The sequence below is a fragment of the Amphiura filiformis genome, chromosome 7 (genome assembly GCF_039555335.1).
Source record: "Amphiura filiformis chromosome 7, Afil_fr2py, whole genome shotgun sequence".
In the NCBI taxonomy this organism is placed as follows: Eukaryota; Metazoa; Echinodermata; class Ophiuroidea; order Amphilepidida; family Amphiuridae; genus Amphiura; species Amphiura filiformis.
Genome location: NC_092634.1, coordinates 65,092,892 through 65,106,146, shown reverse-complemented (window position 1 = coordinate 65,106,146; position 13,255 = coordinate 65,092,892). Strand labels below are relative to the sequence as shown.

Sequence of the window (13,255 nt, the reverse complement as noted above, 5' to 3'; positions counted from 1 at the left end):
GCCTATACTCAAGATTTTTAATGCTTAGACTTGTGTCAAGTCTTGGAATTTTTGTGACTGCAATTGTAAGAAAACATGCAAAATTGCATGTTTTGGCCCATTTTTCCTGAAATTGAAAAAAAATATTAAGAAATTTACTTTTATAGCCAGTTAGAGTTATCTAAAGGATTAGACTGAAAGCATTATAATTTAGCTATGAAAACAGGATAATATTTTTTTAATCCCAAAAAATTAGTGCTGTATTTTTCTGGAATTTGGAGTAAATTGAAACCATCAGCTGGCTACATGTCAATAATGACTGTATGGTGTTTTTAACATTGCACATTTACACTCATTCTTGTATTATTTTATACATTTGTCTGTGCAGTTTGATATATTTTGATGAGGACGCATAATTTTCACCGAGCAAGATGGCAGAGGCAGAGCTAATAGCAGGGATACTATCAACTATTCTTCTATGCTTGCTGGTTATCGTGGTGTGTTGGTTACTGTGTGTTAGGAAACATGGGCAGTCTGCTCTAATCAGACGGGAACCAGGGAAATATGAAGCACCAATCAAATATGAATTGTCACATCAGGTGAGTGGTACATGTAGCTACTAGCAACTATTCTTCTATGCTTGCTGGTTATTGTGTTGTGTTGTGTTGGCTTCTGTGTGCTAGGAAACATACCTAAAACTAATCAGGTCGGAGCCAGGGATATATGAGGAATCAATCAAATATGAACTGTCACATAAAAAACATCAGGTTAGTGGTACATATACATAGCTACTAGCAACTATTCTTCTATGCTTACTGGTTATATTGGTGTCTTGTCTTGCTTAATGTGATAGGATGTGTGCCGCCTGTACTAATCAGGCAGGATCAGCTCACCATTGAAATATGAAGAACTAATGAAATATGATTTGTCATACCGTAAAACCTCGTCTACAAGCATATAGAGGGCTTTTGATGAAAGCTAAATTAATCCAGACACCATCCATCGAAAAAAATTGGCATATTTACGGTTGCCTCGTTTTAAGTTAGCTTTCATCAAAAACACACTATATGCTTGTAGACGAGGTTTTACGGTATGTGTTCATCAGGTGAGTGGTACATGTAGTAATTGTTGGATATCATGAAGATCTGTGCTTTGAAACTCACACTGAATCCGATGGGCGGAAAGGGCAATCAGGGCTATTCACCCATTGCATGGTTCCGCCATGTGCGAGGAGAGCCTCGATCTGGCAGCATACATGGATGGGAATTGAACTAGTCATATAACGTTGCGTAAATTTGTGTACTTCTTCCTTTCATGTCGTGCCAGTTCGAGGCTCTCCTTGCATCATGGCGGAACCATGCAATAGGCGAATTGAAGAGTTTTCAAAGATCATGCTCTCAAGCATATCGATAGACCAGTACCAAGCATTGTTTGTATAAACATTGCTGTCTCATCTTCATCTATAGAAAACCTAATTCTACACCCATTACAACTTACAAACATATTGACATGTTATATTTTTTCTTTTTTCCTTGCAGGCTCTTCCACCATTAAATGGCTTCCTTCTTCGAATGGTCTCATACCTTTATACATCGGTAAGCAAACTTGTTTTTATTTAGTTGTCAATTTGTCATGGTAACTCCAAATGTCTGACTAAGAGCAAAGTGTCTACAAGTAATTAAGGAATCCAAGATAAGGTATTTTTTAGGGTACAGGGCGTTAGTTCGACATGCCACTAGTCCGACACTCCGCAAGTCCGAATCTGAAATGCACTGCACCAGTCCGACACGCTGCTAGTCTGAATCTAAAATACACTCTGCCAGTCAGACACGCCGCTAGTCCGAAAATGAAAAACACTGCTATTCCGAAACTGAAAACCACTCCTTTAGTCCGATACTGCTCTGGTCGGAATCTAAAATACACTGCATAGTCCGAATCTGAAAACCATTGCGCTAGTCCGAATTTGAAAAACACTGCGAACTTGGGAAACACTGCGCTAGTCTGATATTAGGACTGTGGTTTTCAGTTTCGGACTAGCGCAGTGTCGGACTGAAGAAGTGTTTTCCAGATTTGGACTAGCGCAGTGTATTTCAGATTCGGACTAGCGGCGTGTCGGACTGAAAAAGTGTTTTCGGATTCGGACTAGCGGCATGTCGGAGTGTTGCAGTGGTTTTCATTTGCAGACTATGCGCATGCTTTTTTCGAACTAGCGCAGTGTTTTTCATTTTCGAACTGACGCACCCCTAAGTACATGTATAGGGAATTGGTGTAGTCGGACTAGCGGCATGTCGGACTAGATAGGCGTGTCGGACTAGCTGCATGTTGGACTGAGCGGCGCACCCTATTTTTTATCCTCTCTCAATTCAGACACTTAATTCAGACCCTTATGCAGACACTTTTAAGATGGTAATGGGATCAAGGATTTCAAATCTCTTGTAACCACTTGAAACCTTTGTTATACACTTGTAGGCAATCAGCGGTGTCTTAATAAGACTTTGTCTTTTAAATCAAGTGTCATAATATAAGAGTCTGAATAAGGGTCTGGATTGATAGGAGGACAAAGGCTAATGCCCCATTCATTTTGGATTGCTAACTCAGACACTTTGCTCTAAGACATTTAGAGTAACTAGCATATCTAATTGGGGGATATAACACAGCTCAGATACAAGGATTTGTAATCAGATTGCCAAGATCAGATATCCATTCAGATTACCCCATTTGAAATTCACGCTCCCTGTGTGGAAGATTCTTCCATTGGGTATGTACATGTACATTGTATGGTTTTCAACTAGAAAAGCCCTATAGATGTAGCATAAATTTGCATTGTGTAATTTTACACATTATATGGAAGTCACAAAGTCGACATGTGACTTGTTTGGTAGTCTGTTCTGGTTTTGTTTCGATATTCTATTAGTAAGTACAGAGACTATTATGTTGCAAGGTCATGGAGGAAATAATCTGAGTTGGTTGAACAATAAACTTACCTTTGGTGCACACAATACAAAAGATAATCTACCTGGAATTATGGTTGGAAATAATAATTGTGATTATATTATAGTTTCAGTTTCTTGTTGGTGTACAGTACAATGTACTTCCAAGCTTGGTGAGAGGTTCATAGCTGTGTGTGCTACTAGTAAACACCAAGGAAAAAAATGCTTGCCCTCCAGTGGGATTTTTTGTGGTGGGTGGGTTGATGGGTCGGTCAGAAAAACATATATTAAATGACTCACTACTGTATAGACGTGTAGGCAATGAACATTGGTCATGTTGAAAGATACATTGATACTTTTAAAATTCACTTCAGACCTTCAATATGCAAGATACACTATAAAAATTGATTCATAAGATGCCAAGTTTGTTGGAAACATTGATGCATGAATGGATAGTTATAAATGTTTACAGTAATGATTTTCTTCTTAAGGTTAAATGCAATTGATTTTCAAGGCTTGATTCCAGAGGGGCGTAAGTTAATAATGGAAACAGCCATGCAGAAAAGAATGAACTCACGCGTACAATAGTGTATCAATCTGAACTAGGGCCGGCCACGGACAAACCACGGCTCGTGAGTCATCCTATATGTTGCAGGGATAGGGAGGGGGCGACCATGATAGGACCATATGGGCTGATGGGGGGGGGGGGGGATTGTGGGCAGCCGTTTTCGGCAATTTTCCTTTGGATTTTCTAAATTTTCAATTTTAAAATTATCCTGAATGATATCTGTCGTGAAATAAATCAATGCTTCCCATGCTATAATAGGCCTAGTAGGCCTATTTATACCCTGATTATGCAATATATAGGCCTACAACAATAACTACAACAACAATAACAAAACCAACAACCAATATTTTGTTAATCGAATTTGTAAAAATATATTCATAGGCCGCGCCTATTAGACTATAGCCTAAAAATTCCTGAATTATATCATGAAAAAAACCGGGCAAAAACAAACAATCGCTACAGTCAGAAAGAAAGCAACAAAAAAAAAAAAAAAAAAAAAAGTGAGAGAAAAATAAAATAAAATAAACGGAATGGACCACGTGGGACTCGAACACGTACCAAATTTTCCAGCTCAAAAGTATATAGTCGAACGTATAAGTCCGGCGCGCTAACCGATTGAGCAACTGAAGGGACATATGAAATCGATTGATCTCAAACTGACTATTATGGAATAGTGCATAAACAGGCTCTTATGATAAACACGCTCATTACCGCTGTAAATGTCGGAGGTATCGATGGCGAAAAACCTCGTTTTTGGCAAAAGTAGCTTAAATTTGGAGTGAAATTCAAATGGTAAAGTAAGCTACAGACATTGGAGAAATAATGTAGGCAGTTAGAAATCAAAATTAACGTTCCACAATCCAGATATCGATAATGTTACATAACAGTGTTTTGTGGTACAAGATTCTCGAAAACTGTTCCCAAAAACGGGCTAATAAAATTTAATCGGTACTGTAATTGGTTCTTCCCCATGGCAACATTATTTCTTTGGTCGATTTGTAGTACAATGCAAAAAGGAGAAAACAATCACTCGGCGTGGTTTTATACGGAGCGAAAATTTGAAAAAACTGCATGGAACGCGTTTTTGATCTTGTGAACATGGTGCGTAAAAATGATTTAAACGAAGGATTTTCAAACGGATTCTAAAAATTTGTATAAACACACAAAAATAATGTAAAGATACATCCATGCACCAACATTTGACTCACTGCGATATTTCATTGCTGAGAAAACGCGGTTTTAGAGAACAACTTTATACGTCTTTTATACGTTTTTTATACGTTTCTTTGTATAACCTTAAGAAAAATGTTGTTGGCCAAATTTAGCTTTGAAATGAAATTTAGACAATAAAAAACCATTAAAATTATAAAGTAAAAACTAAAAAAAAAAGTCAGAAGTGCTGACCCTGATTTTGGCCAATTTTGGGTCGGTCTGTGGAGGGCAAGCAAACAATTTTTTTTGCCTAATGTATTTCAGACAAATTGAAATTAGTTTATATAATGAAATTCATGATGCAAGAACTAGTTGATTACGGTATTGTAAGGGGTCATCAATATTTTATATGTAAGGCTCCCAAAAAGACCAAAAAATTTCAAAAAAATATCTCTGTCAACAAAGGGTGACTTATTTTAAGAACATTTATGTCTGCTATGACTTGAGTACCCCCCTCCCTGTGATGTGTGCTAATTTATATTTTTTATAGCAAATTGTCTATACAGGGTGTATCAAAATGATTGGTACCGGGCTATGTGACATTTTCAAAAATATATCAAAAATATAAAATTGCTCATTAATGTAATTTTCGTACTATAAATGGTAAGGGGGATATGTTAACTTATTGATCTAATAATTTGAAGATGATAGGTCTTTGCATCTGAAAGCTATTGTCATTTAAACGAAGATCGACGTAATCATGGTTTTACTTAAATGAATAGGGTCACTGCTTGAACTATTTGTTGCATACATGCTCTTCAATATCTCACCTCAGTCTACATAACATAAAATTGCTTTGCACATGCTTTTAAAAAGATAGTTCCTGAGGTCCCTGCTTATACGACTCTGGCAATGTGAGGTGAAGCCCTATCTTGAATGAACTTAACACCTGGGATGGAACCTTTCCGTAACTGCCAATATCAAATTTTGAAACATTGCAACTTATAGCATATTTGCAGGGGATACTCATTGCTCTTAGAAACTGTCTTCTAAATCTTCTCTGCACTTCTCCATAGCTTTGTGTCAACCAGTAATTTTTCACTAGGAAACCACACTGAAGTGTATAATACTGTGGAGCCGTTCCAACAACTCTTACTAGGTCTAAACTAACATAAACTGTCTACAGTCTATAACCATTCTGCCACACCATCTACTTAGTAATCTCAATGCATCTATACTACAATTTAAATTACCGCCCTGGAAGGTGTTAATACACAAACTTCTTTCACCATTATTCAAGTCAATAATATTACTCTCAACCAATAAATATTGATTAGAACATATAAGTATATATGAATGATGAAATAGGCATGGGAAAAATTTAACATTTATGATTATCAACATATCATTCTCACAAGGTATTTGTAGTAAACTAGAGCTTTGAAAATGGTGCGCTACTGATCGCATTACGATGAAAAGTGTAAAAATACCTACTTTCCTTTAGAATCATGTAACTTCTAAACAGAATGTGCCATCTTTATGATCTAAAATTCTTAGAAAAGATAAAAGTACTATAATTACAAATATTTAAACAATTAACCCCAAACTGGTCAAAAAATAGTAAAAAAAATCTGCAAAAATGAGAAGTCGTCGGTACCAATCATTTTGATACACCCTGTATCTCTTCATCAGTTGTCAAGTTTTTACTCTTTTGTGATGCGCTGTTTGTTTTTTTCTCTTTAATATCTTTTATACATTATTTTTCCTAACATTTTGTTCTTTCAGTTAATAGGAAGCTGGGTTTTTGTTCCATCTTCACTAAAGTAAGTCTTTGATCACGTGACTTGTGACTTGTGAGTGCAAGAAAGTCATGTGCAATAGCTCCCTTTTGTGATGTAAAATATGTAGCACTGTTACTGTGTCACGTCTGAGGGTAATTGGGACTGGAAATGCTTCCAGGAGCAACTTTAATCACCTTATGAACATCCCAAAACCAAGAGAAATCATTGCATTTTTGGATTCCTCTGCAAATGCAATCATGCACAATCTAACATAAGGCAGCCAGTTGCACATATGACTTTATTGCAAAATGGTTCAACTTTGTTTCCACCCTTAAGGCCAGAGTAATGGAAGACACATTCGTCCACGACCGAATTTGAGATTTTTTGATATTTATCAACACTAAGATGTATTCTTTCACTTGAAACTGATCAAATACAACTTGCTAATATTTATTCGTATTTTTGATTGATTTATTTCACTCTTTGCAACTCTAAAAAGTCACATGGCTCAAGACAGCTTAGTAAATTGGCGGAAATAATGAGTCAGAAATGCTTGCGAATCTGCGAAATATTGTGATTCTGGCAGCGATTCGCGTCAAGCGTGACGCCAAGCGCAACTCTGCGCGTATGTCCAACGCAGTCAAGACGCATTCGGTATGTTGTTAACGCCAGCAAATGTGGTGTAAACAAAACAAAAATTTGCAATCAAAATGCCACTTAGATTTTTAATTATTTTGAATTTTGGCGCACTGAAAGCAGAGATTATAGATTCATTGGTGCAAAAAGATGCATATTTAGACCATGCACCAGATACAGATTTTACAAGTGTGAAAGTCTTACCGTTTTAAAATTTAAGGACGTTTTGTGCATAATTTTGACATTTTTTTACTAAAACGTCGATTTCTCAGAGTTCACTTTTGACAATATTGCACGATTTTTGTGACAAGATAACTCGAAAAATATGCAAGCAAAGGGTAAACTTTTTGCACTATCCTTTAGAGTACATCAAAGTCTAGGGAAGGTTTTTTCATTTTTCAAAATATTTGTTTTAAACAAAAATATACACCATTATGTGCAATTTTTAGCTTAATAGAGAGACAAAATGGCTTTTTCACATGTTTTTTTCAATATTTCAAAAAAGAGACTTAATTTCAAAAAAATAAAAAACCTTCCCTATGTTCAATACTCTTCTTCATGAAAAGCTAACTGATTTTTTTAAATCCGAACGGATTTTTTTCCAAGTTGTCACAAAAAAATTGGGGTAAAAAAGTGAAATTTTGTGATTTTTTCAAAAACTTGAGATTTTTGAACAAATCTGACGTCACCATGGGATTCCTTGACTCATTTCCTTTCCAAAAATGTATAGTTTTATATACTTTGGACATACAATTCAGAAATAATGAAGCTCGTAAAGGTCCATGTTCTCTCCCATTACTCTGCCCTTAATGCCATAATGTGTGATTTGCTTCACAGCGACACCCTCAATTTTACTCGAATTTCTACTTTTTGCATAATTATAATGCCCAGTGGTATACGGTTCTAAAATAGCACGTAAAAGACTAAGCCTGAAGTGCTTTAATAACAAGAAAATTTAACTTTTTGCATTAAAACCAGTTCAACCCGGTTTTATTCAGAGTTCAACGATTGAGTACTTGCTAACATGTACCGTGGATGTCAGCTTGTATGTACACACGTGGAGCGCGATGGTCCGTGCAGTTACATGTAATACGATCGATCGGCGAGCAAAGTACACGCATTGTAGGCGTTGGAATGAATCACAATTTTCTTCGTTATACCTCATTTGTTTGGCTCGAAATTAAAAGGGGATAATGTGATCAGTGAAAACAAACATTTAAATAAGAATCTATTCTTTATGCAAATCACACATTATTGCTTTAAAGGCATCACTCCAAAACAGATGTGGAAGTGAGAGTCTAAACTGACCAGTTGTAGTCCTACTATATAGGATGGCCTAGGGAAAAATCATACCGTACTATAGACAAAATATCTAATTCTCGATCATAATAACAAACTTGGGTACGCACAGATATTTGCGTCAAGCCTACTACGCAAGACCACATATGTTACAGGAGCAAGCACATTTGATTAGAATTGACCAATCACGATCTTAGATCGGGTTGTTCCACAAAAAGTGCGCTGACACAACTGTATGCAGAAGGTATGGCCTCTCTTGATCGAGAATCAGATATTTTACCTAAGACGTTCCATGTGCTCAAGGTGAAATTTACACCAACTCATGTGTTATTGTCTGGCCATTTCCATGAGAAACAAGGATTTTCAATTTGTGCCTTTGAGGCCAGTATTATACATTATTATGTTTAAAAATATTGGATTTGACTACGTCTCGTCCAATATTTTAAAACTCGTAGCTCGACCAATAAATATGGGCTCAATCGATCTAATTTTATATCATACTTACAAATGTAGACATAATGCTGTTGCGACTACAAATTTGCAATGCAGTGGATTTTTTTTCTGCTGTCGCAGAAGAGATGATCATTTGAGTGGCACACATAGCATCTGTGGCAACATAAAATCACAAAAACATTGGACTATGGACCCTATAGCACCACATTACATATTGCAAAGTCGTAAACTCTGATGGCGGTCATTCTGGACCGTGGTTGATCAATGTTAAAGGTAACAAGCATACAGTTTATCAAGAGTGGGCTGTAGTGTCATGGAGCTTGATGCTGACCTTAAAATCAAGGAATTCAAAGAGTGCATAGAACATTTAATTTATTTTTTCAAAATTGATCAAGTATATTAAGTTTTCAATGAAAAAGCTATATCACATGTTAAACACATTTTTTAAATATCATTTTGAATTGCAGAAGAGGCCATTTTGACTTAATAGATCGCCTAGTACTTGATGAGGTTCCTATATACCAACCCTTGGTACCATTTGATGGACCTGTATCTGATGGCTCCGACGTCAGCATAGACAATTTGATCATCAAAGAACATGCAAGGAAAGACGATAGTTTTAGATTTGAATCCATATCAGATTATTATCACAAATACAGGTGAGACACACCCAGGGAGATTAATTAGGGAGAGTGTGACTTGATGGTAAGGGTACTCGTCTTTGATTCATGAGGTCCTGGGTTCAGCCCATGAAGTGGCAAAATGCTGAGGTATTGGCTTGGAAAAAATAGCCAAGTCTGAATTTAATTGGCAATATCTGGTTGGTAACGTTTGTTTGGCTTATATAAGGCAGAAATTATCAGCTTTTGTTACTGCGCCAGACAGTCCAAAAAGTCCCAACTCACGTTCATGTAAATTCACATAAATGTGCGTCAGTCACGCTTTACGCAACACACAACTGGCGCGAGCACTGTGCCTATCCAGCATTTACACCATTCATTATTAATACACAGTGATATGTGAATCTTATTTTTCTGCCTTATGTAAGCTGAACAAACTTTAGATTAAATTTGGTGCAAGAGGTCCCGGGTTCAAACCTCGGCAGGCCCCAAAAAAGAAATGAATAAATAAAAAAATATAAAAATAAAAAGCTAATCCACTCTCCGTGTGGCTCATCTGGAAAAAGCTAGACAGAAAAACCTTCTTACAGTTGGTTCCAATCAGGGTAATTGTTGGCTACACTTGCCTGTCCTGTAAAAATGCCCCAACCAGCTATCTATTATAGCGACCCCCTTCAACAAGGTCACTCGTGCCTGGACGAAGTTTTGTCAGCGTTATCTCCTAGATTTGGGCTGTTAATGCCTAGATATGCTTGATATAAAAAATAAGAATGGGGTAAATGAATTGTGAGAGTACTCCGTCTGTCAGGAACATTAAAGCTCAATTTATACTCCATCGCTGAGGTACGAGCAATTGGTATTTGACCAATGCGGAAGTGATTAATCTCATTGGGTATAAAGCAATTGCTATCGCTCAGCGATGTAGTATAAATTCAACTTAAGCCTTCAGTCATGTGTATAGAGAGTATATTGCAGTCTGTTTCATAAAGAGTAGGGTGTAATGCATTAAGGGTGGTCTTAACCCTGGAATTATGGAAACTTTCGGGCTTCATAACTGCTAAATTATTGGTCTAAAGAATATAAAAGTATACATTTTTAGAATGGAAATGACTTGATGAATTCATCTGTGGGGTCCAATTTAACAAAAAAATTGTTTGGCCAAAAAATTTGTTTTATTAACTTTTAAAAACTAGATAAAAATATCTAGGAGCTGTTTTTTATTTTTTTGAATTTTGACCAACTTTGAGAAATTTGCACCAAAAATGGTCAAAAAATGCAAAATTTTCAAAAACAATCGTTAAAAAGCCTGATTTTCGCCCCAAATTTCAAACATTTTTGGTGAAGTTGGTAAAAAAAAAAAAAAAAAACGGCTCCTAGATATTTTTATCTATAGCTAGTTTTTAAAAATTAATAAAAAATCTTTTTGGCCAAACAATTTTTTTTGTTACGTTATTAAAAAAATTTGGGCCAAAAACCTGTTTTTGGGATTTTCTCCAAAATGAGCATTTTGGCCCAAATTGGACCTCACAGATGAATTTATCAAGTCATTTCCATTCTAAAAATGTATACTTTTATATTCTTTAGACTAATATTTAGTAATAATTTAGCAGTTATGAGGCCCAAAAGTTTCCATAATTCCAGGGTTCAGACCAACCTTAAATGACTGTCTTTGCATCCCAATCCATCCTGATTATATTCAAAGAGGACCTGTATAAAAATTAAGTCTCTGGCACCTATTCATTTCTACCCTTGATAAAATTGGCTTAAAATTGATTATTTAAAGGGGAAACATCAACATATATGGATAACCTAGTACCTTTGATCGCAGATATTCTATTTATAAAATAGATTTGCTTTCTCAATTTTGACATGAACTTTTTGCAAAGATACTGTATATGCTTACATGTAATTGTGTAGGAATTGATGACAAATTTAAGTAACAAACTGATGACATAAAAAAATTTCTGAGGGTCTAAAAGCCCTTAGACATTTTTCAAAGTGAAACATGACAACTGTCACTTTTGTCACAGAACAAAAAGTCAACCAATCATTCACTGATCATCTGAAAAATGAATTCTCGATAATTTCCACATTGCTTAAACTATATGACTGACTTGGGAAATCCCCACTATACTGAGTCGGTGATTGATAATGGGATCAGAAAGGAAACTATTGACATCCTATAGTTCCTGGACATTGAAATCCTATTGTTCCTGTACATCCTGTACATAATAGTCTAGTGGCAACCTTGAACAGGTCCACATGGCTGCTCCCTCTGAATATACCTGTGGGATCATTGGATCAGCGTTATATGAATAGCCCAAAAACCTTGTCCATGATTCCATGGTGTTTTTTGACCAAATTTATGGTGGTCACTTTTTGACCACATGTGCCTGATAAAACTATAATTTCCTGAGGTTCAGTTGGTTGGAGGTGCCCTATTTGTTGCCTCTCCCCCAGAATACTGAAGGGAGAAGCACCCAGCCTGTAGCATTCAGAGCATTTAGGGTTGACGTTCACACCTCAAAATCACACCCTAAGTGGCGTTTACATTTGCAGCAAATTACACCCCTAATGGCATAAAACATAAATAGTATATACCCCCTTGGAAGGTATTGATTACGCCATATGGTAAAAATTAATCCTACCCTTTTTGGACATTTTCTTGGATGTGAATGTCGATGGACATTGACATCATGAATTTTATAATGTGCCAAACAACAAAACTTCGAAATTGTTTCGTGTACAATTGAATACCTGAGTGGAAGAAGGGCCCAACTCCATCAAAACTGTTTTTGAGATATTAAGAAAAAACTTAATATTTGGAAAAGTTTTATAGACAGAATGTTTTCGTCTTCAGGGGACCTTTAATACATGAACATACAATATTACATACATTCAAAATCATATATGATGTTTCCATGACAACGGTACAGGTCTTAATACGAGCTGGAGTTGGGCCCTTCTTCCACTAATATACTGGAAGTGCCAGTTCTGTGTTATAAATAGCTACAGAAAGAAGGTAATCACCATTATGCACAAGTAGAACTCATGTAATATGTTAGCAAGAAAGTTTATTGTAGTGAAAAGCAGATTTCATGGATGAACAAAATTCCTCTTTAACCCTATATTTGTGGAAGAAAGGCCCAACTCCATGGAGTTGGGCCTTTCTTCCATGAAAACCATGATTAAGTGTATGTGGAAGACTATTTAGAGAGTGGATTTTGGCTCATCTTTCACACACAAGGAAGAACAGTCTGCTGGCAATAAAATGCTGGGTCTAACTCATTTTTGTAAAAAAATGGAGTTGGGCCCTTCTTCCACTCAGGTATTCAATTATTTACATTTGAACAGTAATATTGACTCAGTGAAAGCGCTCCGGTGAGTGCACCAAATTTGAGTATGGCGTAGAAGTTTAATTTTGTTTTCTAGTAATATTGATTTTTTAAATTTTTTATTTCTCATGTCCAGGAATCTTGAGTTAACCCCAAGTGATGTTGCAGAGAAGGTCATTGAAGCTTTACGTGACACAGAAGAACAAGATCCACAGCTGAGGGCAATAGTGCAATGGGATGAAAAAGAGATTAGAAGGGTAAAGTTCTTTTCTTTACATTAAATTAGAACATATGTGATGTGATCAAGCAAAACGAGTCTTATGTCAGGAATATTATTTTGAGGTATAGCCAATAAAAGTATTCAATTGTTCTGAGCAACACTTAAATGGCCATATTTCTGAAACCATAACTGCAAAGTAAAGCTCTGAAAATGGCCCATGTATTGAAATTGAGAATTGAATTGAAGTTTTATTGACATCAGACTCATTTATCTTGATCACAT

At 36.1% G+C, this 13,255-nt stretch overlaps 1 protein-coding gene across 1 annotated transcript in view; it reads left to right on the top strand.

Moving 5' to 3' along the window:
- Nucleotides 1-372: 372 nt before the first annotated feature.
- LOC140157482 (uncharacterized) overlaps nt 373-13,255 on the top strand; it is a 35,079-nt gene continuing 22,196 nt past the window's right edge. Inside the window, exons 1-5 of the mRNA XM_072180686.1 lie at nt 373-578; nt 1,518-1,574; nt 6,415-6,452; nt 9,266-9,457; nt 12,890-13,010. Of these exons, the coding sequence (XP_072036787.1) occupies nt 411-578; nt 1,518-1,574; nt 6,415-6,452; nt 9,266-9,457; nt 12,890-13,010 (576 nt within the window). The 5' untranslated portion in view covers nt 373-410. The remainder of the gene's footprint in view (nt 579-1,517; nt 1,575-6,414; nt 6,453-9,265; nt 9,458-12,889; nt 13,011-13,255) is intronic.